The 25924-nt window shown below is 45.9% G+C and overlaps 2 protein-coding genes across 2 annotated transcripts in view; one reads left to right on the top strand and one right to left on the bottom strand.

The window, feature by feature from the left end:
• The first annotated feature begins 1658 nt into the window (after window positions 1-1658).
• Window positions 1659-11785, top strand: LOC144372797 (biotin--protein ligase-like). Its single transcript, XM_078036044.1, has 5 exons — window positions 1659-2215; window positions 3548-3708; window positions 7396-7510; window positions 9873-10086; window positions 11569-11785. Exons 1-5 carry the CDS (start codon window positions 2152-2154, stop codon window positions 11783-11785), a joined length of 771 nt encoding a protein of 256 aa, XP_077892170.1. The 5' UTR covers window positions 1659-2151.
• A 5064-nt stretch (window positions 11786-16849) lies between these two features.
• Window positions 16850-25924, bottom strand: part of LOC144372796 (single-minded homolog 2-like) — a 35907-nt gene continuing 26832 nt past the window's right edge. The window contains 4 exon segments of the mRNA XM_078036043.1: window positions 16850-18429; window positions 20392-20800; window positions 21467-21635; window positions 23041-23284. Of these exon segments, the coding sequence (XP_077892169.1) occupies window positions 17981-18429; window positions 20392-20800; window positions 21467-21635; window positions 23041-23284 (1271 nt within the window). The 3' untranslated portion in view covers window positions 16850-17980.

The following is a 25924-nucleotide window of genomic DNA, read 5'->3' as shown; positions in this document are numbered from 1 at the left end:
AGGCTGAGGCAGGAGGATCTTGGGTTCAAAGCCAGCCCCAGCAATGGTGAGACACTAAACAATTTAGTGAGACCCTGTGTCTAAAAGAATACAAAATAGGGCTGAGGATGTGGCTCAGTGGTTGAGTGCCTCTGAGTTCAATCCCCAGTAACCTCCCACCTCCAGTAAAGAAAGCAAGAAAGCAAGCTATGTGTGTATATAGTAATGTACCAGTTCTGCAGCAGGCCTAAGTCAGTTCATTCTATCAGGAGATCCCTGGTTTTATGCTCTGGGCTCCCTCAGCAGCTTAATTTCCAGTGTGGCTATTCTCCTAGTAGCCACAGTGCATAAAACATTTGGAAAAGAGAGCATCTGTTCTGCTGCTATTTCAGGCAACACAGAAAACACTTTTTCCCCCATTGTGTGTCACTCACCTAATGAAGACAGTGTGGATACATTCTTTCCATCAGTTAAGATGGTAGTGCTCTGGTAAATTAAAGGGGAATGAAATAGGACCAATTGAGCACTTAGGGTTCACCTGGAGTTAACAATGGAATCCATCTCACCCAAAACCTGTGGCTGAGAATGAGAGAGGGAGGGATTCAGAAGGAAAGGAGCAGTTAATATTAACAAGATAAAGACAAATGGTTGGTGCAAGAGGAACAAATGTCCACAGCAAAACTACATAAAGACAATGGGCAATGGTGCATGGCTATAATCCCAACAGTTTGGGAGGCAGGAGGATCTTAAGTTCAAAGCCAGCCTCAGCAAAAAAATAAAAAATAAAATAAAATTAAAATTAAAATAAAAACCCAACAACAATAATGACAAAAGTACACAAAGAACCTGAAGGGTGTTACTTTAAAGGTAAAATTCCTTAACAAGCTTTCTCAACAGTGGCAAGACCAGCCTTTTACAAAAGTTCTAATCCAAGTGTATTTTCTGTTGTGTACATAGGAAATGCTGTTATTTTAATAACATTGGGCTGCCTAAGAGGCCCCAACAGGAACTTTTACAAATAGATTCTTTTATTGACTAAGTGGAAATTTAGTAATGAAATTTAAGTACTCAAAGGTTCTTATTAGAAAGGCTGGTGGCCAACTGTTCTCAATCTCTGCAGAGGATGCAACCAGGGGACATGTGTTTTGTTTGGAGCATGAAGAGTTTATATATAACATAAGGAATCTAAGCAATTTTTTTCTGTGAATGGGATTATTAAATCATGGGTGTGTTGTTAAGGGAAGCTCTGAAATTTATCTCAAGACCTAAATAATTTTATTTTTTAAACTAAAGTTATTCAGGGAAATTCCATTTAAAGGATGACTGGATAACTTTTTACTAAATATTTAATAAACATTGATCTTTTTTAAGGTTGATATTTTAAGATGGAAGACAACAACCATGAATAGACTAAAATAAGACAAATGTTTTACTAAATAGAATTAAATCCCCAATTCCTTGCTTGGAATACTGAAACAGAAAAAAATGTAAACGATTACAAGTTATTAATACAACAAATGTGTGTAAAAGTCAGCTTAAAATTGTATATTAAAATAGTCACCTCTTAAAATGTATTCAGCATATAAGCACTTTGGATATAGGATTTTTAGAACACGGGACTAAAGCCTAAAATGATCCAGGTTCTTTCAGGTTCTCAGAAGGTGTAGATTTATTTACTATAGTTAAAGCCTAATTAGTTCTCAGGGGATGGTGTATCTTTTAAACGTCTTTATTGCCACCATATTGGTTTTCTGAATAATCAGAAACTTCTGTTGTGATTGTGTACTGGTGTTTGAACAGAAACTCACTGTAAGTAGAAACAAATGTCAGCAATTGCTAGTTGTCACTTGAGCAGAGTGCATGCACCAGAGGGGGAAGAAAGAACTTGGTGGAATATTCCTAAGATGGATCATCTGACCCAGTCTTGAGGACACCAACAGGTGCCTCTGTCCCTCCTCTGGGCTCGGTGCCCTCGGGCATTTCTTCAGCTCTGGTGGGCATTCTCACTGCAGAGGCTGTGAAGGAGGGCAGAGCCCTTTCCCCTGTGCGACTCCATTTCCTTGGCCACACGCACACTGTGAACACAAGCCCTGTCCCCTCCTGTCGGAGCTGTGCTCCTCCTGCACGATTCCCTGTTCCAGCTGACCAATTTTTCCCATCATTTGCAGGTTGATGTTTGAGATGGCACAGGAAATGGGCTTAATTGCCATTGCAGTCCGGCAAACCCAGGGCAAAGGTCAGTCATCTTTTGTTGTTTTTCTTTGCTAAAATCTATGATTCTCTTGGCCAGAGAGCCCACTGATCTTGTGTGCTGATCACTGAGACAACTTGAGTTGGAGTCTTTCCCATTTTCACAGCCCTCTGAAATGGGGCCAGAGGGAAGGAAACCGTGTTGGGAAGCGTTAGCCTCAGCAGAATCAAAATACTCTCTCAAACGGCCGTGTAGGTTGGTCACTCAACATTTGCTTCTGATGGCCTTAACAACCACAGGCCTACATTTTGTAAATTTTTCTCTCTGGTGTGTTCTGGTCTTTGCATTTGTAAATCATAACTGTGTTAGGTTTATTTTCCTGAAGGTCCTCCTGAGGGTCCTTCTCTGTCTCTAAGTATCATGTGGAAGGGCTTCTCACTTGTGGATTCCCACCCTAGCCAGCACTGGAATTTTCATGAGGTGGACACTAGATCAATGATCTTTTGCAAAGTGACCACAGAAGCAGGGTGCTGCTTGGGCCTCTTCCACCTGCTGATCGTGGAACAAGAGCCTGGATCCTCCAGAGCCCATGTGCAGTCTGCCCCAGGTTCCTTGCCCAGTGTCTGCAAGAGATACCAGCAGGTTGGCCTTGCCCCTCCTGATCCCCAACCAGGCTCTCAGAGGCTCATGTAGCTTTTTCAGAAGAAGCAGAGAAATAAAAATCTGTTATTTTACACTTATTCCTCTTGAACATAGCTCAATAAGAAAAAAAATGATTCAAACTATGGGACTCAGTATGGTGGATTTTTAAAGACATTCTAAAAAAACTTTGATTAATCATACTTCTCATTTTGATCATTTTACTTTTCTAAATTAAATTTTAAGAAAAGTAACAACTCAGAGAGTTAATGATAGGGGTCATTTTTTAAAAACTACTTTCTTGAGATAACCAGCATGTGGTATACAGTCCCCCCACTTGAAGCAAACTGCTGTGGTGTTTAGTAATGTTCACTAGATTGTGTGGACAACCCCATAACAGGATCACTTTGAAAAAGTGGCTTGCAGAACTTCTCCTGTATCAGTGTAGATTGCTCCAGTTTCCCAGTATGTCTGTCTTCACCCTGTGACCGGCAGTGAGAATGAGGCAGGCCGATGTTCAGACACTGTAAGATTCAGTCATCAGAGCATAAATGATATGCCACAGGGCATGATGCTAATTTAGGGAAACCCTTTCAGCAACACAGCTTCAAGTTTTACAGTGCCCTTCTGATTATTGAGTTCACCCCAGAATATGCAGGCATGTACTAAGTGGGGCACTCTCCCACCTCAGAGCGTCCATTTGGTGAAGCACTAGATTCCCAATGGTCTGTGTTCCAGGGCGGGGACCGAATGCCTGGCTGAGCCCCGTGGGCTGTGCCCTTTCTACTGTGCTGGTCTCCATCCCCCTGAGGTCTCAGCTGGGACAGAGGATTCCGTTTGTGCAGCACCTGATGTCCCTCGCCATTGTGGAGGCAGTGCGGTCCATTCCCGAGTATCAGGTACGTGTAGTTCAGCTCCCTCTTACCTTCTTATTGAGCCTGCAGAGCTCGGCCTGTGTGGTTTGTGGCATATGTTTGCAGAATTGGCAGCTGGACTTGAACCTCCACCTGCCCTTTGCTGGCTGCAGAGTGGAGTTTTACGAGCACCACCAGGTGTCTCTGCTGGCCCCATCAGAGTGCCTGTGTCCCCAGAATGCTCTGTCCTTCCTGTTTGTCAGCTTTCTTGCTTTCCTTTTTTCTTTCTGATGGAGTACTGGATGGGAGCTATTTTTCTGTGTTTTCTGTTAAAAAGTCTTATTTTATGGACTAAAAAAAACCCCTTCTCGTTTCCTACCTGCATTTACCATTGTCTCTGCTCAGCAGAGCTACCCTTTGTCTACGGTTGACTGAGTTCAGCATCCAGGGTTGTCAGTCACTGTCTTTCCCAAAGTAAGGACAGAGGTACCTGTGTCATTGTGACTGAGGGATGCTTTGGTGGCAGTTATTAAAAAGACAAGGAAAAGAGGATGATGATAACTGGAGCCTTTCCTTCCCTGCCTCCCCACATGCCCCCCAAATGTTCCTGCAAAGATTTCACATGGATATGGAAAAGAGGTCCTCCCACTCCCTCCCACCTGCAGTTCTCATGATCATATGAGTTCCTGGAGCAACATGTTTGGAGCAGGACTCTCAGAGAAGCTGAGGTCCTCCACTGGTATTCAAAGAAAAGTCCTCTCCATTGCCTCTCACCTGCCATCCCCTGTGGCCACGACTTCATATGCACATGTGTCTCTGCTGTCCCCTGGGTGTAGATAATTCCAAAGTCTGTGTTCCCCACATTATGCTGACGAATGCTTATTACCAGATGCTCAGTGTCCCTACTGTCTGTAGAGTTGGGAGCTCCTCAGACAGTCACAGACCTTCAGGAGCAAGGTCTGCAGCACCTGAGCTGCACACTTCTCAGAGGAAACTTCAGAATCCAAAGCTCCATCATGGGAGGAAGTATTGTCAACTGAGCAACAGGTAATGAGGCTTAGGAAAGTAAATTAAATACTGAGACTAGAATCTTAAATGAATCTGTTCACCTTTTCAGGGCTTTGACCTTGTAGCCTCACTGGTTAACCTAGCAGCATTCTTTGATCTCCTTCTGTATACAGGGCTGTTCCAAGTTCTGGGGGCAGCAGGCTGTGGGGAGGGAGAAGGCTTGCCCTCCGTGGTGCACCTTAAGAAACTTCTACTACCAAGGTTCCCAGCCTGTTTCCACAGTTATTGCCTCAGCACCCCTGTGTGTGTGACTTGGATTTTGAATTGGATTTATTTTTAATATAGCCTCATTGGCCTACATAGAGCCACTATTCGATGGTTGAAATGGCCCCAGCTATGTATAGTTCACTTATCTTGTTACCTTCACCAGGGTTTCAGCTGGCCCCTAGTTAGATGTCACATCAGCGTGGAAACCAAGACCAGACCCAGGCACATCACTGCAGGGCCCACCTCCTTCCAGAGCTTCTGTGGGAGGCCTGCTCTGGCTCCCTCTGCTCCTTCTCTCTGTGACGTCTGCCTGGGCTCTTGCCCATCCCTCCCCGAATCCCTGCTCCTCCCTCTCCTCTGCACCTTGAGCTTCTGCTCATCCTTAAAGACCCAGCTCAGGGAGGTGCCTTCCCCGAGTGTCTCAGTGGTCACTCCTTCCACAGCTTGATAGCACCTTGAGTTTCTGAAACACTTTTATGACATTGCTTTGAAGCAGAGTCATGTGGGATCTTGTTCTGTCTCCCACGAAGTTCCAGCTCTTTGAAGGCAGGATTCCTTCACCTTGGGTCCCCACAGTACTGAGCACACTGCCTTAGCCATGGGAGGATCACAGCAGCTGTTTGAATAAATGATTGGGAAAAGAAAAACTGAGAACATGGCCTGTCTCTTCATCTAGGGATAGACGTTCTTGTTTGCCCTCATGAGAACCCAGAATTTCTTAAGCTGCTTCATTCCCATACAAAATCGGAAAACATGAAGCCTAGCCAGAGCTGGCGCTCAGGGCCAGCTCAGAAAAGCTGCCGCCCACCAGGCAGAGGAGCCATGTCTGAGCTATGGGAACTCTTTTGTCCTCCTGTGGAGGCAGAGGCTTGACTGTGCCATTGTGGGGACACAGGTGGCAGGAAGAGAAGAGAAAGAAATCCCTTGGAGAATTGGGAGAGTGACAAAAGCTCAAGTCTCCAGCTCACAGGTTTTCTAGAGGAGCCTCTCAACCTTAGGCCTGTTGATAATTTGCTGACATATTTGTCCTCGGGCAGTGCTGGCCTGAGGGGACATGCAGCAGCAGCCCCGCCTCCGCCCACTAGATGCCAGTGCACTGTCTCAAGCTGTGACAACCAGGATGACAGATGCGTCCCCACATTGAGAACCCTGACTCGAGGCAGAAAAGAGACATAAAGGTCCTTGTCATTGAAAGGTCCCGTTGTGAGCACCCCACGTCCTATTGGTGCTTGGGCTGCTCCTGCACTTCTGCTCTCAGCCCAGGCTGCTGTGCTAGGACCGCAGAGCTTCTGGAGCAGGGGAGGTAAGGAGCCTGTCGGAAAGGAGGGCTTCACAGGAGCAGCAGGCCCCACGGCGCAGTGTTGTAACCCAGGCCTGGCTGTCGGGGAGGCCTGGTCTGAATCCCAGCTCCGCACTTCCAAGTGCTGGAACCTCAGTCAGCCTCATAATCTCTTCCATACAGACGAGACTGGTCCCAGCAGGCGAGTTTTGTGCTGAGAAGGGGCTTGGTGCTGTGCCTGGGACACAGTGCAGGATGATGAGCCCCGCGGAACCTGGAGATCACCAGCTGCTCTCTGGTCTCTGGCTTCATAGTGCCCAGTGTCTCTTTCCCAGCTTCAGGTCCCCAGAGGAGCCTCCTTTACCCCACATGGCCAGATCTAGCTGCCAGCCTCAGGTCTGAGCCTGGTGGCTATGACGTCCACATGGTCCAGTCGTGTTTCTGCTCATATAGGTGGTGAAGGCCTGGGTGGTCTCGCTCAAAGCAGTATCTCCTCTTGGTCCATTCTACCGTGATCAGGGCACAAACAGATCCCCAAGATGGAGTGGCAATGGACCAATGACAAGTCCACTTCTGTTGTCCAAGTTGACTGTTGGCAGATCTTCAGAGTTTTCTCTAATAACTCAGTAAAAAAAGTCCCTCCTCTGGGTCTTCATAGCATTCTGCTCAAGACACTTCTACAGTGTCTCAACAATGTGGCCTGAATCAACATTCATGATGCTGGTAATTCAGGGCCATGTTGTTTCTTGAGCACCATCTTCTGAAGGGAGTGAACCCTGAGAGTGCCTTCTCTTCCTGCCCCCTGCACCTTGCACAAGATAGGCACATAGGCACACCTCGCTGGAGGCTCTTGATACTGAGGTGATTGATGAACTTGACTCACAGGAGGCATCTTCAGAAAGTGTCTGATGATGAAAAGCAGTGATGGGGTGTAGGGGAGAATTCTGGGGTTTGTGCTAAGTATGTTCTCTAGGTCTCTCACCTCTGGCCCCAAGAGCTGCTTTAATATTGAAATGTCCCCAAGAAGTGATTAGTTGTCTGAAAACGGAGAAGGGCCCAGGCGAGGCCCCTGATGCAGTAGTTTCAGGAGAATTCTGCTCATCTTCTTTCGGCTCAATGACTCCATCTGATCCCTCTGTGTCCTTGATTGCTTCATTAATGTGCAGATTTTCCTTTAGGATATCAACTTACGAGTGAAGTGGCCCAACGATATTTATTACAGTGACCTTATGAAGATGGGAGGAGTTCTGGTTAACTCAACCCTTATGGGAGAAACATTCTACATACTTATCGGTAAGTTTTTAAAGCCTTTCCATTTGCAGTTTTTAGATTAATAAAACAACAAAAATTAAAACAGCTCATTCATGCCTACAATGGGAAGAGCAGATTGTCAAATGGGATAACTTTTCTGGGTCTTATAGAGTATGGTAATGTGCAGAGAGGACCAAGGTAGTTGAGAGCAATTCCAGGGCTTAGAAGTTCCTGTCTAAGGCCATGGAAACCGCCAGATGGTATCACATCAAACAGGTGAGGTCTTATCCCTCACACACTCCAGCTTATCATTGAATTTGAAATGAAAATAAACAATATACCATTATGTAATAAAAAGGTTAATTTCTAAGAGTTCTCCTGCTGACCTTACATTCTTTTTGGGGAGGGGGTACCAGGGATTGAACTCAGGGGCACTCGACCACTGAGCCACATCCCCAGCTGTATCTCGTATTTTATTTAGAGCAACTTACTAAATTGCTGAGGCTGGCTTTGAACTCGTGGTCCTCCTGCCTCAGCCTCTCAAGCTGCTGGGATTACAGGTTTGTGCCACAGAACCTTGACCTTTCCAGCCATGAAAGAGTTGCCTTATTTTTAACCTTTCAAAGCAGTTGCAGGCTGGTCAAGGTGGGGTCCAGAATCCCCGTTTCACCTCTGCATATTCAGATCAGGCAAGAAGAATGATACAGAGTCATTTCCAGAAGTTCTTAGGTCCCTGTTCCTCTAACTGCTGACATGCCCCTGATGCCCAGTAGAATTTAATTGGTGTTAAGAAATCAGTAATGGACAGAAAACATGTGACCATGTGTTGAAGTGCCAGCCAAAGAACACAAGGCTTATGTTTCCAGCTCTGCTACCAACTGGCGGTATTATTCTGGGCAAGCTACTTCATAGCTTACAGCTCCGTTGCCTATCTTTCAATGAATTATTGAGGTAGATGCAAAAAATTTCCAAGTGGTGTTCACAGATATCAAAGAGGCCTGGGGATGGCTTTGGAATTGAAGAAATTAATTTAGTTTTGGAGCTAAAGAATTTTGTCTACAAGGGGGAATGAATTCATAGCTTTTACTAAATTCTTAAAGCCACTGGAGGCTAGGGGCAATCTTCAACCAGGGAAAGATTCAGAGTTGTCAGCAGGGTGTTCTTTGGTCCTTGGCAGGACAGAGCCTAAGTTGACAGTAGTTAATATCACTAATCTCCCTAGGACTTTCAAGTTTTTGAATGCAGGGGAGATTTTCAGCATTAGATCACTCTCAGTTTAATGCTCAGCTTTCAATAGGTGCTTCAGATATGTTGCTGGATGAGTGGACAAAGGCACAGCTGCAGATTCTGCCCATTACCATAAATACTGGGTCTTTTTCCCCAGTGCAGTTTACATTGCTTTGTGTTTTAATAACTGAAATATGCTTTTAAAAATCAGAGGCTAGCCCATTCATTCCTTTTACATTAATAAAGTCCAAACATTTCCTGAAGAGTCCTATCACTATAGGTGTGTCATTGCACCTGAAGCAAATGTTGTGGGGACTTTTTTTTTAAAGGCACTGTCTGTGTGATGGCCTTGGCCTAGCTCTGGCAGTCCTGTTGTCCTGTTTTCTTATTGAAAACCTCTTAGGTTGATTCAGGGACCTGCTGCAGGCTGAGGTTAGGCTCCTCTGAAGTCACCACCCCTCCCCCAGAGGATGGGAGCAGTAAGCACAGAGGAGCACATTCAAACACCACACCTAGGAACTTGTTCCTTTCCAACAGCAGAGCCTCAGCCCCGGAGGCTTCCAAGGATAAAATACTAGTTGTGTTCTAGGGATGTCTCGTGGCAAAGATTTGAAATCTGTGAATGCAGAGTTTACGCCTTAAGCCCTGAATAAAATTCTCTCTCTTCAAGCATATATTCTCCCTATTCAAGTAGGAAAATAAATGGATACTTCATTTTGGGCTGGATACAGAGCACAATTCCTAGTTAGACCACATGAGAGTCATTATTTCAGAAATAACACGAAGTTCTGCTGCAATAATAGCTTCTGCTTAATTAAATTTAGTAAGATGTGAGTTTTTCCCCCAACTTCTTCTTTCTAGTGAAGTTGAGATGGTCCTCACTTATATAGGAAGGATGAAAAAGAGATGGTCTCAGAGATATATCAGTCTCTAAGTAGCCAGAGACCGTAGATATGAAATGACAATAAGGAAGTGAAACAATTTTTGTGGGGCTGGGATGCAGCTCCATGGTAGGGCATTTGCCTGATGTGGGACAAAGCCCTGGGGTGGATCCCCAGCACTGCAGTAACAACCACAAAACAATCACTAACTTTTTCCAGGTGGTGGAGAGGAATGTGTGATACCATCAAGATGTTGAACTGCTCATTTTATCAATTATTTGTTTATTTTTGCCCAGGCTGTGGATTCAATGTAACCAAAAATAATCCTACCATCTGCATCAATGATCTTGTCACAGAATACAATAAGCAATACAATGCAGCATTAAAGCCCCTGCAAGCGGATTACCTTATCGCCAGGGTGGTGACGGTGCTGGAGACACTGATCCACACGTTCCAGGACAAAGGGCCCAATGGTGTTCTTCCTCTTTATTACAAATACTGGATACACAGGTCAGTGCTCATTTGTCTCCATTCTTTTAAAATTCCTTGGTTAAAATAGTGTCTTAAAACAAGGCCATGGATCCTGGTCTGAGTAATTAGTTTTCACTTTTATGATGGAGAATCCCAGTGGGCACCACCACTGTGACCAAGTTTCAGCGTTGCCAGGAGTGGGAACACAGGCATCTCATACCTCCCGGTAGGATGTGAGAGGAGGACACAATGTTGAAAGTGTTTAAAATCAGTTTATTATGTTCTGAGAGAAAATGATCAAATACATCTAAGTGGTGGAATGTTCTAGAACAGTGGTTCTGAAAGTGAGATCTCCAGGAAACAGGGGCAGTCTCATCTGGCAACTTGTTAGAAAGACAAATTCGCAGCCACGGCCTACTAAATCCTGGCTGCACACTGTGTGCAGATGGATGCTCCAGGGACTCTCCTACAGCTAAGCTTTGAGAACCTTTGAGGTGTAATGACCAGCCTCCACCCTTGGGAAGGAAGTGTCTTCAAACTGGCAAACAAAGAGAAAGCCGAGATGTGCTGGAGATTAAAGAAGACTAAAGAGGTGTGATAGGTAAACGTGTTGTGTTTAGAGGATAGCCATTGAACATGGGGAAATCTGAACAAAGACTAGCTACACATATATGAGATAGCATGTATGTAATATGTACAATGTACATTAGATATCACTAGTGTATCAAGACCAGATTTCTCAAGGGTGACAGTGGTGTTATATGGTTTTATAGGAGATTGTTCTTCTTCGCAGGAGATATATGTTAAAATATTTAAGCATGAAGTATCATGATGCCTGAAACTTATTTTCAATGATGCAGAAAAAATAAATGTGTTTGTGTGTGTGAGAAGAGAGAAAGCAAATACAGAAAATTTTATTATTTGGTATGAATATAAATGAAGGGAGATGAGGTTTGTTGGACTATTCTTTCAACTTTTTTATAGGTTTGGAATTCCTCAAAATAAAAATTTGAGGGGCTACAGATGAAACTCAGTGGTAAAGAGCTTACCCAGCATATAAGGTCCCCAGCACCATTAAAAATAAATTAGTAAATAAATAAATAAGTAAATAAAAATTTTAATGATACAAAATTAAAATTAAGGTATGAGGGAATTCTTCATTCTGAAAACAATTAACAAGGATGTAATAAACAGGTACATCTGGAAAATATTCAAAGAAAGCAAGATCAGAATTCATTTATCTTGTAATTGATGTTGTTCAGCTTTATTTTGTAAGACCAGTCTTTTATTTTGACTCAGCCTTCCTGCCCCAAGTCTCAACCCAACAACCCAGAGAAGTGGCACTGTTGCCTTTGAGGGGTGGAGGGGGTGAGGGAGTCAGCAGGGTGATCAGAATTGGGAGTGTCAGTGGCTTAAGAGAGTCCAACCCACCAACCACCCTGTCGTTTGAGTAGTAGTTAACCAGTCACCTGGGACCCCACCTTTGCATAATGAGATAAACACTCTGCTACTTGTCCGCAGCCAGCCTGACCTGCTGTGCTTCCTTTTCAGCGGTCAACAAGTTTGCCTGGGAAGTGCCAAGGGGCCGAAGGTGTCCATAGTGGGCCTCCATGACTCCGGGTTCCTGCAGGTTCATCAGGAGGGCGGTGAGGTGGTGACTGTGCACCCGGACAGCAACTCCTTCGACATGCTGTGGAAGCTCATGCTGTGGAACCTCATCCTGCCCAAGCGGCGGTAGAGCAGGAGCCTGGTGGCGCGTGTCTGCAAACTGCAGCGGCCTGGCAGAGCCACACAGGAGCTCTGTGGGTTTTGCTGCCGCCTTTCCTCACCAGGGGAGCTGGAAGACTAATGTAGAGTTCTAGGTGGATTTTTTTTCTCCCTCCAAGTCATTTCATAATTCATTATTTTTTTCTATATTTCTGGGCTTTTCTGGTTATTTTGTGGTTGTTATTTTATCAGGTATTTGACGGTGCTTCTAGATAGAGTGTTGACAGGTGGAAGATTCAGTGTAGGTAAAGCCCCTCGACAGGCATGAAATCACTCTCCCCCTTTGGGCTTGAATTTGTGTTTATTGGGGGGGAAATGTTATGTGGAAACAGCAAAGGACTAAGTCAGATACTCTCCCAGGAGAGGAGACCTTTACCACCAGGCTATTAAGAAGCAAATCAAGGGCTGGGGCTGGGGCTCAGGTGTGGAGCACCTAGCACTTAGGAAGGCGCTAGGTTTGATTCTCAGCACCACATAGGAATAAATAAATAAAAAAAGGTATGGTGTCCATCTGTAACATACATACACACACACACATATACACATTCACACATACATACACATATACACACACATATATATATATATATATATATATATATATATATATACTATAGATTTTTAAAAAAAGGCAAATCAAAACATGGCAGCCCAGGCCAGCAGAGGGTTAGAGGTATCTGATCACTGTTCCTGAGCATCCAGGGAGAGATTTTTCCACCAGAACAGACAGTGGCACTTAATTATTTTACATTTGTGTTTGTGAAGAAAAGAGAAGGCAGGCTTCCAAGAGTTGCTCTCCGCTGTGGTGGCCCCATAACCATGTCTACAGGCTTAGAGAGGCATCCAACTGGCGTGGTCGCAGTGACTTGTAGAGAAAATTAGTCAAGTACTTCGACATTATTTTATGTGCTCTCCTTCCCAAGTTCAAGTTTACTGCATATTCTGAAGAGATTTGATCAAGTTCAAGATCTTTTAAGCATCGGTGGGGCACTGCTTAGAGGCAGGAGTAGATGCTTGGGCTCTAACAGCTGGAGATAAAGGTTCAGTCTCACACTCAGGGAGGATTTTTGAAGCTTTTAAACCAATTTCAGGCTCATTTCAAAATGTGTAGCATTCCTACAAGACTCAGTACACAGAGGATCCAATCCATGGCATTGCGTTTGTAAGGTGTTTTGCCCCCCATTTCCTTATGTTGCCAAGAGAGAAAATGATGTTGATACTGAGTGCCATCAGTTCAGAGAGAGAGAGAGAGAGAGGGAGGGAGTGTGTGTGTGTGTGTGTGTCTCTCTCTCTCCATGTGTGCGTGTGTGTGTGTGTGTATGTGTGTGTGGCTTTAAAAGAAAACATTCAAAATCCAAGTGCTAAAAGTCTCCATGGAAGAACAAAGGGAAGGAAGCCTTTGTACCTTGGCCATTTCCAGATGTACCCACACTTTTCCCACACAACTCCTATCTCTGTTGAGCGTATGAATCACACCCATTACTTTTCAGCTTTAAAGAGCCAATTTTTGTCCCAATTGAAGCTAGTGGAAAGAAAACTTGATGGAGCCCTCAGCTTTGAACAAAATCCCCTCATTGTAAACTAGCACTGTCTTTATCCAGGTCTTACGTAGTCGGACACAGACAGCCCCATAGGAGGAAAAAAATAACATGTTTCATTAAGTACACCAATCCAATATGTGTCTTTTGGAAATGTAACTTTTTTTAAAAAAAGAACTTCAAAAGTAATTTTTGCAAATAAGGCTCTGATTAGAATTTTTTTCCTTTAAAAAAATCACTTTCTCTTAAATGCCCAGGTCTTCTTTTGGAATTAGTGATGAGTTAAAATAAAAGTCACACCGCCCCAAAATTGGAAAACGGACTCACCCTTGAGAGGGAGTCTGCAGAATATCATCAAGGACAAAGATCTCCAGCTAACGTTGCAAGTTTCATTTCTTAAACTTTGTAATATAAGGCCAGTCATCCCTCAGAGCTGGCATTTTGAATTTTGAATTTCTTTGGGGAATTATTTAATTAAAAACATGCTATGTTTTGTTTTAAGCTGAAGGCCTATTCTGGACAGTTCTGCTTTGGGAAAAAATGTTATTATTTAATTTCCTTTCTGTAAATTAAAACTAATGAAGTGTGGCCATGTCAAAGCAGCCGGAGATGTTGTGGGTGCAATGCTTGGCCTTAGTAGTTGAACTTTTTAAGGGTACTCTTGCTCATCAGGACATCGAGTTGTCTTGAGGGAGACAAAATAGACATGAAGCAGATGCTGTGTTTTCCATAAACCTGGTTTTGCCTCACACAAACCAAAGACTTGGAATTTCTGCCATATGCAGAGAATGAAGGTGAAAAGTAGAGCTGGGGAAGTCTGCCAGAGGCTACCCACACTCTACAACTGGGGGATTTCTGTGCTCAGCGATCTGGCATCTCAAGGAGCTTTAAAGTCTTTATGGAAACTTTGTGTTTCCTCATAACTTTTCACTCGTAGCCACTAAACTGTAGATCACTAGATTGTCCCCCAGTTTCATTGAGTGTCTCCCAGGTTTTGTTAAAAGGTGAGGTATCCCCCCTTCTGGACTGGTGAGGAAATGCTCCAGAACAGGACACAGTGGGAAGGGGCTTTCATATGGCCCCCTGAAGCAAGGTGAGCATCCTGCAGGGACGTAAAGGAAGGAGGAAGGATTTGGGTCTGGTGGATCATGCCATAGAACATTGGCATGACCTGACACAGGAGCGAATAGCCTGCCTATCCAGCCTCGGTGAGGGGTAGATGCACAGGTCTGTGAAAGCCAAGGGACTGCAGCCTCTGGTGGCCCCTGACCCCCAAATATACTGTATGATGGCCTCTCACTCTAGTGTCTGGAGCGACCAGCCTCACAGAGTGTAAAGGGGAATTCAGAGGGGGCCAAGAGGCCAGGGGGCTTCCCTTCTCTCCATCTGCTGGCTCTCCCAGACAGGAATGGCAGAATCCTTATTTCCAGGTCATTACTATGCATCTTTAAAATAAAAGGAAATGTAAACCTTTGCTTTTTTTTTAGCTTTTCAAAGAATCATCTGTGAAAAGAATCACTTTAAACCAATGCCTATAAAAAGCGAGTCTACCAAAATAAACTTTATGTACTTTCTCTATGTTTTGAGTTTGTTCATATTTCTACTATACATTTAATTTTTTAAAATAGGCACTTGTTTTAGTTACAGTATTTTATGTTTATATTTAAAGAATTTTTTACAAAAATAAATTAAATGTTTTACGTAATAAGGAATATGGATATATTTCTAAATATTAAGAAGCTTGATGTGTTTTTGTTTTTATGTATTTTTGACAAAAGAGCAATCTTGTTATTCCAAAGAAAAAAAATTAGCAAAGGTTAAAAGAAAAAAACAAAACAACAACAAAGCTTTAGTGGCGATGAGAAAGAAATCTAACAACTTCTAGATTCTGTTCTTTTAGGGCTTCTCTTTTGTGAAAACTGTTCAATTTTTGTCAAAAGCTTTCCCCCCAAGATTTTAATCTTACATAGCATATACCTAAGCTCAGGAACACATTGACACATGCATTTTAAATAACAAACAGACTATGATTCACCAAAATTTTAAGCTACTGTAATTTTATGGCATTTATTTGAAAATGTTCTTTGGCTTCCATCTTATCAGAAGTAGCCCCCACAGTCTACTCCAATGTACAGTTCCAATAAATTACAACCTGGGTGATTTTTATGTATGGACCATTGGAAATCTCTCCTTAGGTGAGAGAGAGGGGGGCATGGCTGACAGGACTTTTAAAGGGATGAAAGGGTGGGGGTGGGGGCAATAGGGGCTCTTACAGATTTCCTCAGGGCCCTCATACCCGCTCACATCCCTGCAGAGGTATGAATGGAATGGCTTTTCTAGAAAAGGGCTTCCAAGAATATAAAGAAATTCCTTTCCCTGGGAGGCCCCTTGGAGGGCCAAGCCAGTCCTGAATTGGGTTTATGTCTCAAATCCATTTGACCTGGTATTTTTGTCAACATGGTACATGTAAGGGCCCAGTACGATTTTTCTTCTTTTTTTGTCAAAGGGAGGGATATTTATTAAAATGCTTCCTCTTCCCCTGCTAGAGCCTCACAGAAGTCGGGGAACCGCGACGGCTTCAGTGTGCAGACTCTTGAAGATGGAGGGAACAATATTAGGTTGCCGTGGTAACTGCTTGCCAACTTTGCATTGAGCCCCGGGGGGGCCATCTTGAAAGGGGCTTTGAGAGGAATCCTCCTTCCCGTTCTAGGCTGTGAAAATTCTGATATTTGTTCAGATGAGGAATTTTCCACGAGCACACATTTTATCTTTAAGTACACACTCTTGGTTAAGTCTATTGACACTGTCATTTGTAAATCTATAACAGGGCCATTTTCCTCAGCGGTAACCTTTGCTATTAACCTGCTCCAGAAGGCTTCCTGATTTGTGTGTACTAAATATAGCCCCAAGGCTAATAACCAGGTAGATGTTAAAACATTTGTGGTACTTTATTGAAAAATGTTGGTGATGTCTCCCATTAATTAAACCTATACCTTGCAAGAATCATGGTTTAATTATGAGACTTGCGACCATAAAAAAGAATACCCTTGGTTTCTTTTATGTGTGTACACAGTCCATCAGAGCAGCTAGTGAGGTGTAGCTCAGTGCAGGAGAGAGGTGTGTGTACCCATCTGTGATCCAGTCGCCTTGTGCATGACACATGTTCCTAAGTTTGCAAAATTTAACCTGCATACTATAAAGCCAACTGATACCCTGAAGAGATTACATAGGGCCCTTGCTGACTCAGGGTTGGCAAAAGATCAGTTCACGTTGTGAGAACACTTTATGCATTCTCATTTTGATTCTAGAAGGATGAGTTAAAAGTATGTGAAACCTCTTTCTATTCAGAAATGTGGAAGAATTTCCTAAATAAGCTTTGAAAAAGCAGCAAAGGGATACAGTTGTTTCTAGTGCAGAGCAAATTGAAAGGTGGTAGCTCAATGCATCTATTCCCTCAGATCCAATGTTGATATCTTTAAGGAAAAATATCATAAGAGTGAAACCAAAAGTATTGGAAGTTTATTTTGAAAATACTCCTGGTGCATTATAAAAGGGTCTCTGTTCACCTGTTACACACATGACACATTCATATGAAGCGCTCTTGCTATGTATAAAATGCAGAAAATGTTTAAAATGTGTCCATCATTTTCATTACACCCTTGAAGCAAGTTTGTCTTCTACAAGGTGCAGTCCATGATAGTTTTCCATATTGCACATGCAATTTAACTAACTTCATTAGCACTACCTGTAGCAAACACGATCCTAGTGAATTATAGATCTGTGTGGGACAGAGGGACTTTGCTGTGGAATTAAGCTTGACAAGGTCATTCTCATAAAATATCTGGCTATATATTCTTTTTTGCATTTAATGCCTATTCAATATATTCTGAAGGTGCTATTCCTGGTGTTACCAAGAGTCCATAAGGAAAGGGAAGGGGGAGTAAGAGCTTGACCGTGTACTTGGGAAGCACACCCATGGCTACACACCCCCTAGGTCTTGGCTTGTTTTGTATTGAAGAAAGGACTAAAAAAATTTTTTTTTTAAATCATGAATGACTTTTAAAGACAGTGGAGTTGTTGTCATTCATGGGACTTACAATGATCACATTCTTCCTGTACCTAAGAATCAAAAGGGGCTCAGAAATCAGTAGGCTTCCTCTTCCTGCATGCTAGCTGCCAGGGGGAGGTCGCCCTCCTTAAAGTGTATTTATGGAGTTGCGATGCCTTAAAGGCCCAGTTTTTGAGCATCAGAGACCGGGCTCATGCCTTCAGCTGGATTTCAAGGTGAGCGAACCCGAGACCCCAGCACCGATAGCTTGAGGTCACACGTCAAATGCCGCGACCTTGGGCTCTGTCTGAAGATGGGCCCCTGGAGAAGAAGGATGGGCGGCCATGTCCCGACCTCAGGCTGCGCCGGGTCCTCTCCACGGGGGTACAGGGCAGCTACGGTCACGCCTCAAGGTCGGCTGCGTTCTATTAAAATATTTATCTCTGTATAAATTAATTTATTGGTGCCTACACAGCTCGCCCCTCTCCTCCGCTGGACTTTGTGAACTAGGAACCAGAGAAGGCCTGGCCTATGGCTTCTCCCTGCGGCCGCCCTGCCTGGGCGGAGCCAGCCTGGCGGGTCACCGACCGTTGGTGATGATGACCAAGGCTCCCAGGTGGTGCGGCTGGGGCGCGCCGGGCAGCGAGGCGGCGCTGGGGCCTGCGTGCCGTGGCCGCCGCTCGCCGGCCGCCGCCTCAGGGGCTCCGGGGCCGCAGACGAGGCCGGGCGCGGTGGGCGCTGCGCCCCCCAGCGGCCTGCGCCGGGCCAGCACGCGGTGGTAGTTGAGCAGCACGAAGGGCAGCTGCGCGGGCGCGCCCCAGGGCTCGGGGGCCGGCGGCGCGCAGCACTCGGGCGCCGAGCGGGCCAGCGCCAGCCGCGTCCCATCGCTGGCGGCTTGGCGGGCGGCCTTGGCCTGGCCCAGCGCGGGCTCCTCCCGGTAGTGGCCGCAGCTCGGGAAGCTCGGCGGCGGCGGCGGCGGCGGCGGCGGGGGCACGGTGTCCTTGCCAAACGTGCGCGCAGCGGCGGGCGCTGTGGGGACAGGCGATACGTTAGATGCTGGCATCCAGGGAGGGAAAGGCCTGCCCCAAGCAACGCCACCCCTGGGCCACCCGCGCCCAACCCTCGGGCTGCCACCGTCCTTCTTGCGTGCATTCCAGGGGCGCATTGTACAACCACAAGGGACAATTGCAAATGTCCTGCGAGCTGTGTTAAAAAACAGGTGGGATTCGTGTGGACTAATGTACCTAATGCAACATACCAGGGAACGTCGATGGTGACCCAGATTAAAAACTGTTTATTCTTTGGTGGGGAAGAGGGTTCTTTCTTGAACAGCACTGGCCGCTTTTCCATGTCCATAGATGGCCTTGCCGGCTAATGCCACCTTATTGAACAACAGGGGTCTAGAGGCTACCAAGGGCCCTCCAGTCTACCCTTGTTTTTGCTTATCCCTGGAGAGGCGCTATTATGATCCTGCTGAGAGGATCATAATTAAACCAGCCTTCTCAATTACATGCCTGACATCAATTAGCAATCTGGGCTTTTTACTTTATGAGGACCTTTGTCTTCCTTTAATACCCAAATGATTAGGAAGTTGATCCAAATTGCCTCAAATTAACATCTTTGGTGTCCCCCCTCCCACCAAGCTTATGATATGTAGGTAGTTATTAACCTCCTTCACTTTTAAAATATCAATAAAAATCAAATTCTGTGTATCATATCAATAAAATATGATATCAATAAAATATCAATAAAAATCAAATTCTGTGTATCATATCAATACTGAACCCCAAAGAAAAAACAATTATTTTTAAGTCCATCTCAAGTGAGTAATATTGTCAACTATTGTCAAAACCCTTCACTTTGTTTTTCTTGGCTTTGTGAAGGACCCGGTGACCAGGGGGTACTGGGAATACAAATCTGAGGAATATCTGGTTCTTAGGACAGGCCCAGGCCCAAGACAGGGTGGCAGGCCCTGATGGCCGATGTGGTCCTTTTTAAATTGTCTACTTTTGAAAACATTTCCTCATGATCATCAAGAAGGTTAGATTTCTCCCATGAAATCTCAGGTTGGTATGAAATCTATCACCCTCCTGGGCACATCATCTACATTTACTGCTATCTTAGTAACAGCCACAGGACATTCACACCATCTTGGTCTATAGTCTGAGCCTCAGTCAGGTCTGGGTGGATCAGGTATACATCTCCTGCAGCTAACCCTCAGTCCCCACCTTCCACCCTCTTCTTGGGGTTGGTCCAGTAAGTCAAAGGAGTTGGCCGGTGTCCTGAGCAACTGGTGGCACTCCACTAAGGACTGCTTACCTGCCATCAGGGGGAGAAGGCTAAGAAAGCCACTCTGATCTTTGTTGTGGTTTGAACTGGCAAGTCAAGGCAGACACATCACATGGCTTATGATCCCATCTGACTGATGAAGAGACTGAGGCCTGGAGAGTTTGTTATTGTTCTAGATCTGGTGAGTGGCACATTTGTCCCTGAGCCCATGGGTTATCACTACTCCTTTTCTGCACTTTGAAAGCAGCATGAGAAGGAAATTGGAAGCCTCTTTGTCTCTCAAGATCATTTTGGGGTAAAGTGAAAAGTAATCATGTAAAACAACAGACCTATTGATCCCCAGCCCAGCAAAACAAGAATAAGTAATAAATAAATTACTGGAACTGGGGGTTCTCAAAACCTGGGAGGGGGTTTGGAAATCACAGGCCTCCCTGTGGAGTGGAGGATGCCGAATTTATATGGAGTCTGAATGTTCAGAACCCTGTCCCCTTTATAGTGCCACTGGTGTGCACGAGGCACAGGTGACTTTCTCTCTTGTGAAGCACAGGAGAGCAGGGAAGCTGTAATTAGGAGCAGAGAAGGGCAAGGTTTACCCAAATCCTGAGGACTCCGTTTCTGTCTGCCCCCACCACCACCTACCGCCACAGCCCCCAGCTGTTCCCAGTCCTCCCCTCGGTGTCCCCACCTGCCAACAGGACCCACCTTCATAGTTTGGCATGAGGCTGTGCCGGGCAGTGTTCATGGGCGGTTCGGAAAGGTTCTTAGCTGGAGACAGGTTGCTAGGCACTAGGGGGTTGGCATAATGCCACTGGCATTCACCGCTGGCTGGCAGTGTGCTCAGGAGAAAGCATGCCACCTCACACGGGGATCCCTGGGGCTGCCCGAACTTGGATGGCAACATTGGCTTTTTACCGCTGAAGACATGCGAGTCCAGAGGGAAGTGTCCCTAATGGTAGGAGAAGGGCAGGCTGTAGGATGGCGGGTACAGAAGGTCACTGCCTTCTGAATGGAGTTGCTGTTCTGGGGGAGCCGAGGCATTGACGGGGGGACTGGCTCTCCAGCTTCCCAGCTGGCCACATTCCAGTTTGTCCATTTGGAAGGAGTTGTATTGCTGCATGGAAAGAAGATGGATGGAGGCCAGCCGAGGGGCTGTGGGTAAGCCATATCCCTGCCCCATGCCAAGGTGGGCCTTCCCCAGTGACCCACCCTCTGGATGGAAAGAGACCCCCACCCCAAATGCACATGGACGCTTGTTATATCTGACAGAACACCAAGTGCTTTCAAAGGGGGAGGAGAGGGAGCACACTTGTAACCCAGCTGCTTGGGAGGCTGAAGCAGGAGGATCACAAGTTTGAGGCCAGCCTCAGAGACTTAGTGACCCTGTCTCTATGTAAAAAGGGCCGGAGATGCAGCTCAGGGGTATAGTGCCCCTGAGTTCTATCCTAAAACTAAAAAAATAAATAAGGGCTTTCATTTAAAAAAAATATTATGAAAACATGACACATGTGATGTGCTTCTAACCCCTATTTACATGGAGTCTCACAGGCTCATGTGCCCTCCCAGTGGTCTTCTAGTTCCTATTCTTGACAAGTCCACGTGGATGTCAGCTGTTCCCAGGTTATGTCACCACCTTGTGGGCAGGACATCCTTGGGGACCCGCTCCATTCTGTAGAGATATCCAGCTACATGTTCAGAGGGCCGTCACTCCTTAGCATACCCAGGGTGTCCCAAGCCCCTGGAACAGACGTCAGCTGCATCCCGTACCACGGTGGGTTACCTGTGGGGGGTAAGGGTATGTCCTCAGCTTTGTCTTCATGTTTGTGTTTTTGGGTTTAGCTAATTTCCTAGTTTCTTGTGAGGTAGACAAGGTGGTCCTCCAGGAGTCCTGGGACTTAGAAGTGGAGACCTGGTCCAGTGACAGCTGAAGTTCCTTGTATTCGATGTCCCTGGAAAGCGAGAGCAGGCCTGTCATGAGGAGGAGTGGTGGAGGAAGAGTGGCTTCCCTGGCTCTGTCCCCTGAGTGATTTCCTTCTCCAAATTCCTCGGATCCTCTCACTGAGCTTGGGTGTGGGTGGCATTTGAGGACAGGACAGCTCAATCTTGTCATAAAAGCTGCCTGAAGCCCCAAGATGGTGACCCAGGAATGCTGGCAAGATTAGTGCTATTTGGCAGGAATCGAGGGAGGTCAGAAGAGCCCTCTCCAATCCCATACAACCCAAACATAATTCCTGGGGACATCCTGGGCCACTAAGGCTGTCAAGGCAAAAGGGAGGGCCAAAGTGCCCCTAATCACATCATCTCATCCCTGGTGCACATCTGTGACCCAGCTGATTCCCGTTGAGCACCGGGGAAGCGGGAGTGAGGGGCCCTGTAAGGGCCGGGAGCCTGGAGTTGGCCTTGTCGGCTTTCACACCAGAGGCTCCTGACAGCATCAGCATCCTGGCAGCCAACTCAGCATCCTGTTCCTGGAAGGAGAGGCGGCCCTCCACGTCCAGCCAACACCTTGGTGCTCGAGAATAATAACTAGGCCGAATCATTTCTCCCTTACAGTTTTGCCGGGACCACTGTGCAGCTAACACACAGAGACCCAGCGGTCGCTCTGCGCAAAACCTGGAACCTAACTCCTCGTTGCCTTTTTTCCCCTTCCATTTTTGGGATCAAACCCAGGGCTTTTTGCAGGCTAGGCAAGTGCTCTGCACTCTCGGCCCCACCACTGCATTTAGAACACAAATGAGGACTCTTTTCTGGGGTGCTGGGGGACCATGAGTGCATCGAGTACAGGACTAAGCCTGGGGTCAAGGTGGTTTAATACACAATAGCTTTGGTGGGCAGAGTGACTCATGTTCAATTGCTTCCAATGGCCTTAAATGTATTTGCAACTGAACTTGACCTTTGGGAGTTTTCAGTATTCTCTGTCATTTGCAACAGGCTATATGGATAGATGATGGGAAATGAGAGATTTCCTCTGTCCCAAATCGTAGAAGCATTCAAGATGATCCAGGTTTGTGGACATGGATTATGTGAGCTTGTATTCCTGATCCAGATGTGCACTTCTTTGTACCCTGTTCAAGGTGGGGCCTTCTCCCAACCCCCCACCTGGGCTCTGTGCTGGGATCTGAGTCCCCCCCCCAGCACTCACTCCTCTCTGCTGAGCGTGGGAAAATCTGGACCCTCCCCCCAAACTGGACTCTTATTTTGTTCAAATAAAAACAAAACAGGAGACAAATGAAGAGTTTTGGAAAGAGACAGAGCCTTAGGTGACACTTTTGGAGCGATGCAATGAGTGACAGGAGGAAGAGCAAGGGGAGGAACAATAGGGCTGACTTACATGAGGACATAATTGACACTCACGATGCAGTGGGGCTAGGACGAGCGGCTGTTGTGCATGACGGTGGCGTAGCTCTGCACCCACACCCAGCCGCCCAGCTTGGACAGCAGCCGGTAGTACTTGGTGGTGACCTGGCCCTTGACCAACACTGCAAGCACAGGGTGACGAGTCCACGGGCCCCACTCTGGGATGCCACCCCACCAAGGACCTGCATCCTGGGCCTTGGGGCCAAGGACCCCTCTGAACTTGATGGAAGAGTCAGGCACGCTTACACACACACTCACACCCAGATGCTGCCTGCAACCTCAAGGAGTCCACTAAAACCCCCGAGTGAACAGCACTGTTCCACTGCAGGGAACAGCCCCTTGGCAACTCGGTACCTGGCAGGGCAGAAACATCCATCCGCTTTTTTAGAATCCAACATGTCACAATTATGTCTTAATCCCCCCAATCTTTAATGGCAGAGGGGGTGAGTGATGTAGTTATTTAAACAAAATAAAGTAACTGCAGGGCACTAGGCTAGGAGTCAAATGTTGCTGATACCCAGACATTGTGTATTCACAGTGAAATCGCTTGCTACTCTGTTGCCATTAAATTTTTTTTCCCAATTACCCACTTTCTTGGGGCCAATTCATTTCCTGTGTTGCTCGGGTAGCAAAGTCCTCTGCTTGGTGACAGAGTCCCTGAAAATTGGGCCTGTGGGCCTATCTTCTATGCATGGGTGCAAACCTCAGTGCTGAGCAGCTCACCCAAAGCCTCAGTGGACCCACAAACTGACTCTCCCTTATAGCTCTCAAGGAGGCCCATGGAGGCGGCCTGGAGGGGGAGGAAAGCACCAGAAGCTGTGTGTGGGAAATGGAAAGAGTAAAGCTCCGCCCCATCTGTCCACCCCCAGCTCCAGAACATTCTTGTTTCTCAAGGTACGCCTAGCACCAGGCCCCCAACTAGCAGCCGCCTGAGCAGAGATCTGGGGAAGAGACCAAAGGGGCTAAGTCTGTGACTGTACTGGCTATCAGCACCACCTCATTCGGCTGTGGTATTGTACCAACAAGACAAAGCCCCCCTTTCATCCCCACCCAAACATTCCCCCGGCTCTCCCTGCCATTTGTGCTTTCTGTCCACTTTAACACCCACATCAAAATATTTTGGTGCAGAAGGAAAAAATGCTACAAATATAGTCAAGGAATTATTAACCTTAATATATAAAGAGTTACTACCAATTTATAACACTCAGACCCCGAAAGCAATACAAGGGAAAGACATTAACAAACAATTCACCAAAGAAGAAACACAAATGGGCAAAGTAATGAACATGTGTTCAACTCACTGAACTGACTCATAGAGAGCCCATCCATCAAATCAGCACAGTGTAGGACTCCCTCTATCCCAAGTGTCCAGAAGAGGCAAGTCCACAGAGACAGAGAGAAGATTTGCAGATGCCAGGGGCTGAAGGGGGAGGGGGATTGGGAAAGAATGGTAACAGGACTGGGCTGCTTCTGGAGACCTTGAAAATATTCCAGAATTAGAAAAAAGTTATGGCAGCACAGCACTCACCAAAAACCATGGAAATGGTTAAAAAGGTGAGTTTATCTAAAGGAGAGAAAAAAAAAAGAAATAGCAACAGGCAATCTGGCTAATCTCTGGAGAAGGTGTTCCCTGTGCTGATGGAAGGGAGTCGGCCTGATCCTTTGGGAAAGCAATGTGGTGACTCATCAACTTCCAGGTTTCTACTTCCAAGAATTGATCCAATGGAAATAAATTATGAGCAATGTAAACACAGACTAATGTACAAAGAGATTCGATTTGCTTAAAACAGAAGAAGAAAGTTTTGGGGAGATTTACCTGCCCAACAATGAGGGAAAGGGTAAATAAGTTATGGAGTACTATGCAGCCACTGAAACAGCGATTCGTAAGAATTTGTGGTACAGTGGGAAATGCAGATGACATAGTGTTAAGACGAGATTCAGGAGTGCACAGAGCAGAACCCTGATCATAAAAGAATGAGCTCACATGCGTTTGCACATGAACCAATGGTGTTCTTGGACCAGCTACTGACCCTCTTGTGACTCAGTTTCCTCGTTTATAAAAGAAGGATAACCCCAGCCCTACGTCATATGGTTGTTGGGAGGATGAGGCCCTCCGTGTGAAGATTTCTGCCGTGGTGGACACGGATGACAGGATCAGTACCTGCTCACTTGTCTCTGACTGGTAAAACCACAGGTAATTTGCATTTTCCTCATTTCAGCTTTTCTTCATTTGCTAGATTTTCAACAAGAAGGAGGTGTGAGTTTTAGAAATACAGGGCCACATCCATCAGGGCCACATCCTAAGGACAGTCCTGCTGTGTAACAGCCATCCCATCCCCTTGGAGAGGCAGCTTCCTCTGGGATGGTGTAGAGACCTACTCTTTCTATCCAGAATCAACATGGCAGGGGCAAAATCAGTGCTGATGAGTGTAGGCAGAGGCAGGATTGAGAGAAACTTTGTAGCGCTTCTCCTCTGGGGGCTTGCTTTTTAAGCAATAATAACCCCAAATGAACTAACAAAAATCCCCAAGGTTTCTATGTCCAGCTCTTTCCAAATGCCTTGCCTTGTTTACTCTATTACCACAAACTGTAGCTGAGGACACATGGAACTGTGGGAGGAAGAATTAGTGGACTCCAGAAGGTTCTCTTAGCCATCTCTGGGGTGAGCCAATTTGTTGATGGCTCCCATATAACCAAGAGATGCCATCTAAACAAACTGGAGTCCCAGACTCTTCTTTCTTTAACAGAAATGCTTGCTGGTCTCCTGGACTTTAAAATCTATGCCTAAACCGGTCACAGTGGTGAACACCTGTAACTCCTGTGGCTCAGGAGGCTGAAGCAGGAGTTCAAAGCCAGCCTCAGTAACTTAGTGAGGCCCAAA

This window comes from Ictidomys tridecemlineatus, unplaced genomic scaffold, assembly GCF_052094955.1.
Source record: "Ictidomys tridecemlineatus isolate mIctTri1 unplaced genomic scaffold, mIctTri1.hap1 Scaffold_163, whole genome shotgun sequence".
NCBI lineage: Eukaryota > Metazoa > Chordata > Mammalia > Rodentia > Sciuridae > Ictidomys > Ictidomys tridecemlineatus.
This window is presented reverse-complemented; position numbering and strand designations above follow the sequence as displayed.

Bases quoted from the DNA above. Each gene is read 5' to 3' on its own strand.
- LOC144372797 (XM_078036044.1), top strand. From the start codon at position 2,152: ATGTTTGAGATGGCACAGGAAATGGGCTTAATTGCCATTGCAGTCCGG. The intron at 2,216-3,547 runs GTCAGTCATCTT...TCTGTGTTCCAG, and splicing joins CCGGCAAACCCAGGGCAAAG to GGCGGGGACCGAATGCCTGG. The intron at 10,087-11,568 runs GTCAGTGCTCAT...ACTTGTCCGCAG, and splicing joins TACAAATACTGGATACACAG to CCAGCCTGACCTGCTGTGCT.